General features: G+C 43.3%; 1 protein-coding gene across 1 annotated transcript; it reads right to left on the bottom strand.

The window, feature by feature from the left end:
- Window positions 1-529: 529 nt before the first annotated feature.
- Window positions 530-3,370, bottom strand: LOC138896035 (uncharacterized). The gene is made up of 4 exons (XM_070180807.1): window positions 3,242-3,370; window positions 2,655-2,852; window positions 1,526-2,549; window positions 530-1,269 (listed from the first exon to the last, which is right to left on the bottom strand). The coding sequence occupies exons 1-4, from the start codon at window positions 3,368-3,370 to the stop codon at window positions 530-532; spliced, it is 2,091 nt and encodes a 696-aa protein (XP_070036908.1).
- Between the last annotated feature and the right edge of the window lie 465 nt (window positions 3,371-3,835).

The raw sequence follows: 3,835 nt of genomic DNA, 5'->3' as shown, positions 1-3,835 counted from the left end.
AACAGTCTGATTGGTGTTGATGTGGTTACTTCCATCTCCATTAATGATCACCTCCTGATGATTCCACTCAAATTTCACAGCCTGATGCAGAGTTGAAGCCACTACACCAGCAGCATGTATCCATGATCGTCTCAATAATAGGTTGTCAGTAGCAGATATATCCAGCACCTATAACTCGACATCAAACCAAGTCGAGCCTATTTGTAGACTGAGGTTGATCTCTCCAATGGTAGCTCTCTGAGATCCATCAAATGCTTTCACATTCATGCTTCCCATTCGTATCTCTTGTAGGCCTTTACCTAATCTCTTCAGAGTAGTCAGTGGGCATATGTTCAGACTTGAACCGCCATCTATCAGGACCCTGGCGATGAACTTATCCTCAAATTGCATTGTGATGTGTAGTGCCCTGTTGTGACTCAATCCTTCTGGTGGTAATTCATCTTCATGAAAGTTGATTCTGTGACTCTCCATTACCTGTCCGACTATGTTAGCCATCTCCCCACTAGTGATGTTGGTTGGTACATAAGCTTCACTCAACACCTTCATCAAAGCATTCCTGTGTGTTTGAGTTTTGCATGAGTGACAAGATGGATATCTGAGCGGGAGTTTTGTTTAAGTACTCTCTTGCTTGCACCTTCCTCCAAAGATCATCATTGACAGTCTTGATAATAGGTGGCTTAGATGTAGCTTCCTTGCTTGTTCCTCCCAGGTTCTCAGGTGTGTAAACTCGACCAATTCTAGTCATACCTTGTGCTGCCCATATTTCCTCTATTTTTGCTTTTCCTTTTCTCCTTGCTTCCGCAATATAGTCCCATGGGATGGCATCACACTGGTAGGATAGCATGGGAGCTACCATCACGGTAAAGGTTGTAGATACCTCAACTACAAACGGCTCCTGGGTTTGGACCACAATCGGCATGCGGGTGACTAGAGACATTTTTGAAGCATCTCCCTCTCGAATGAGTCCTATTGACCCTTCTGAGTCCCATTCTTCATCTGTCTCTATCACATTCACTCCCTCACCTCTATGATCCGGGAGAGGATTGTTACGAACATTTGGTGCAGCTTCCTTTGCCTGGATGACCTTAGTGTCTATCAATGTCTGAATTTTATCTTTTAATGTGCGGCACTCATCAATGGTATGACCCTTCATGCCTGAATGATAGGCACATCTCTTGTTGGGGTTGATCCATTGGGAAGAATTATCCATAGCAATGACAGGAATGGGAGTGACGTAACCAGCGGCCTTTAGCCTCTCGTACAATTGGTCTATGGGTTTAGCAATTGGGGTGTATTGTCTAGGTGGTCTTTGGTTAAACTTTTGTCATGGTTTTTGGTAGTTTTGGAGGGCGGGTGGTGGAGAGTGGTAATATGTGGGTTAAATATTATAGGCATGATAGGTGGTAACAATTTGATGGTATCTGGGGGTGAGGGTTGGTATGTGGGTGGAGGTGTTTGGTATGTGAGAGGAGACTTGGGACCCTGGGTTACCATTATGGCACCTACTTCTTTCTTTTCGAAATACCTCCCGATTGCAAAGCTTTGTTCGTGGCCTGCAATGCCTCGAAGTTGGTTTCCATCCCACTCTTAATCCATTCTTCTATTCTTTTTCCTAGCTTGATGATGTCGGAGAATTTGTAATTTTCAATAACCATTAACCTTTCATAATACTGCGGGACTTGAACTCTGACGAAGAACTTATTCATTTGTTCTTTTTCAAGTGTTAGCCTTACTTTCGTTGCTTCTGATCTCCAACAAGTAGCATACTCACGGAAGGTTTCTGTTGGCTTCTTCTTGAGGTTTTGAATGTAGAAAACGTCTAGCGATTTTTTCGTGTTGAATCTGAATTTGTCCATGGAGTCTGATGCCATGCGTTCCCAACTAACCAACTTCTTTGGGTCTTGACTGATGTACCAAGACAAAGCATCTCCTGTGAGGCATCGCATGAACAGCTTCATACGGATTTGTTCATTCTTGCCCACTCCTACAAGTTTGTCATAATATATTATTAGATGCACTTTCGGATCACTAGTCCCGTCGAACATTTCGAACTTGGGAGGTTTGTAACCCTCCGGCAGTTCCACATCCGGCTGAATACATAGGTCCTCATAGTTTAGACCTTCAACACCTTTACCGACTTCAACATTCTGAACTCTACCAGTGAGCTTCTTTAGTTCCTCCGCCATGTTCTTAATGAGCAGGTCTTTTTCAGTCAATTCGGGTATGTATAGGGCTTGTTGTGGAGTATGGGGTAAAGTTTCAACATATATCGGATTATTTTGGTGGCCTCTGGGAACTTGGGTATATGGGTGGTCATTAGTTGAGTTTTGGGGATCAGGAGTAGGTTGTGGTGCATTCTGGGGAGTGTGATAAGTAGTGGTTTGTGGGTATTGAGCTGGATGATGAGGGTGTTGTTGAGGAGTCGGTACTGGTGGAGGTTTAAGATTCTGAGGAGGTGTGGGATAGTGGTATGGTGCAGGAGGATTTGGTGGTGGGTTTTGGTTTTGAGTGTTTTGCGGTGGTATCTGGTTTTGGGGAGTCGGATTTTGCTGGTTAATGTTGGGGACATTGAGAGTGAGGGAAACGTTTGCCAAGTTTCGTACCTGCTCAAGTTCACCTTGTAGTTCCAAGATTTTCTATTCCAGACGTAAGACCAATTCATTCTGTGCAGGAGTACTTCGACCATCCGAGGTTTCAACGTTTTCTGCCATGGTAGCATTGTCTTTTCTGATACCACTCAAATTATCCATCTTTCCTTTTCCTTTGCCTTTGGGATTGCTTGGTGGAGGAGGAGGTGGAGGACCTCTGGATCTAGTGTGATATGTTGACGATGCCAGTATGCACGAACCAACCTTGGGGAATAGGAATAATCAAAATAAAAGAAAAATAAAACAAAAGGTAGCCAAGTTAGTAAGAAATATTGAAAGAATGCTTGCGGTATTAAAACATGTTTTGCAAAGTTATGCAATAATTCGTGTCCTAAATTTGGGGACCTCATTATGCCTGAGGTAGGCCTAAGCGATACATAGACTTGGAGAAAATCGATGCCAATAATTGCGTCATTTCATTAATGTGAAAAATGAGCCAAAACTTTACTAAATCAAAAATAATAATAAAGTTACTAGTGGCATTTAGCCTTATTACAATCGAAATCTAAAGCTAAGCTAGAAAGCAGTAAAGAATATCATTTCCTAGTCGACTTGGTCCCTGAAGGACCTTCCCCGTGCCTGGCTCTTTTGACTCCATCAATCAGGTTCCCCAGATCGCCCATATCCAACAGTAAGTAAGCCTTTGCTAGATGCCCTCCTTCACTGCCATCCGTGCTTTGACAATCTGAGAGTCTCTTCCTCATCTTTCCTTCAAGCTCCATCAATCCTTGTTCCAAGTATTCCAACCTCTCTGTTGACTTTGTGGCAATTTCTTTCCATTATTTTATTGCTTCCATATTCACTTTGTGTTGTTCCAAATGTTTAGCTTCAGACTCGAAAACCCTTTTGCGCAGCCTTCTATACTTAACATGTGCCTCAGCAGCGTCATCTACGATCCTGTCTTTCAGATTGACTCCTGGCTTGACGTCTCCTGCTATATCGTCCACCAACCACGATGGATAGAAGTACACATGAGCAGCATGATACCTGTCTGGCTCAATGGTTTCTTTTTTCGCAATGATCTTTTGGTTCCACATAGGTTGCGCCTCGAACTTGAATGGAATGACGTCCCATTTGAAATCTGCCTTGTATTGGACCATATTGGAAACCCGAGGTATGACCTGTTCTCTTCCCGCTTGTCTCATTACCCTTATAGGAGCATAAGGATAGATGCCTCGCAACCCTAT

Source organism: Nicotiana tomentosiformis, chromosome 7 (assembly GCF_000390325.3).
Source record: "Nicotiana tomentosiformis chromosome 7, ASM39032v3, whole genome shotgun sequence".
Taxonomy (NCBI): Eukaryota; Viridiplantae; Streptophyta; class Magnoliopsida; order Solanales; family Solanaceae; genus Nicotiana; species Nicotiana tomentosiformis.
This window is presented reverse-complemented; position numbering and strand designations above follow the sequence as displayed.

Coding starts and splice junctions, on each gene's coding strand:
- LOC138896035 (XM_070180807.1), bottom strand. CDS start 3,370: ATGGAGCTTGAAGGAAAGATGAGGAAGAGACTCTCAGATTGTCAAAGC. Junction 2,853..3,241: donor TGGGGAACCTGATTGATGGA/GTCAAAAGAGCC, acceptor CTATTCCCCAAG/GTTGGTTCGTGCATACTGGC. Junction 1,270..1,525: donor CAAAGCTTTGCAATCGGGAG/GTATTTCGAAAA, acceptor CTAAACCCATAG/ACCAATTGTACGAGAGGCTA.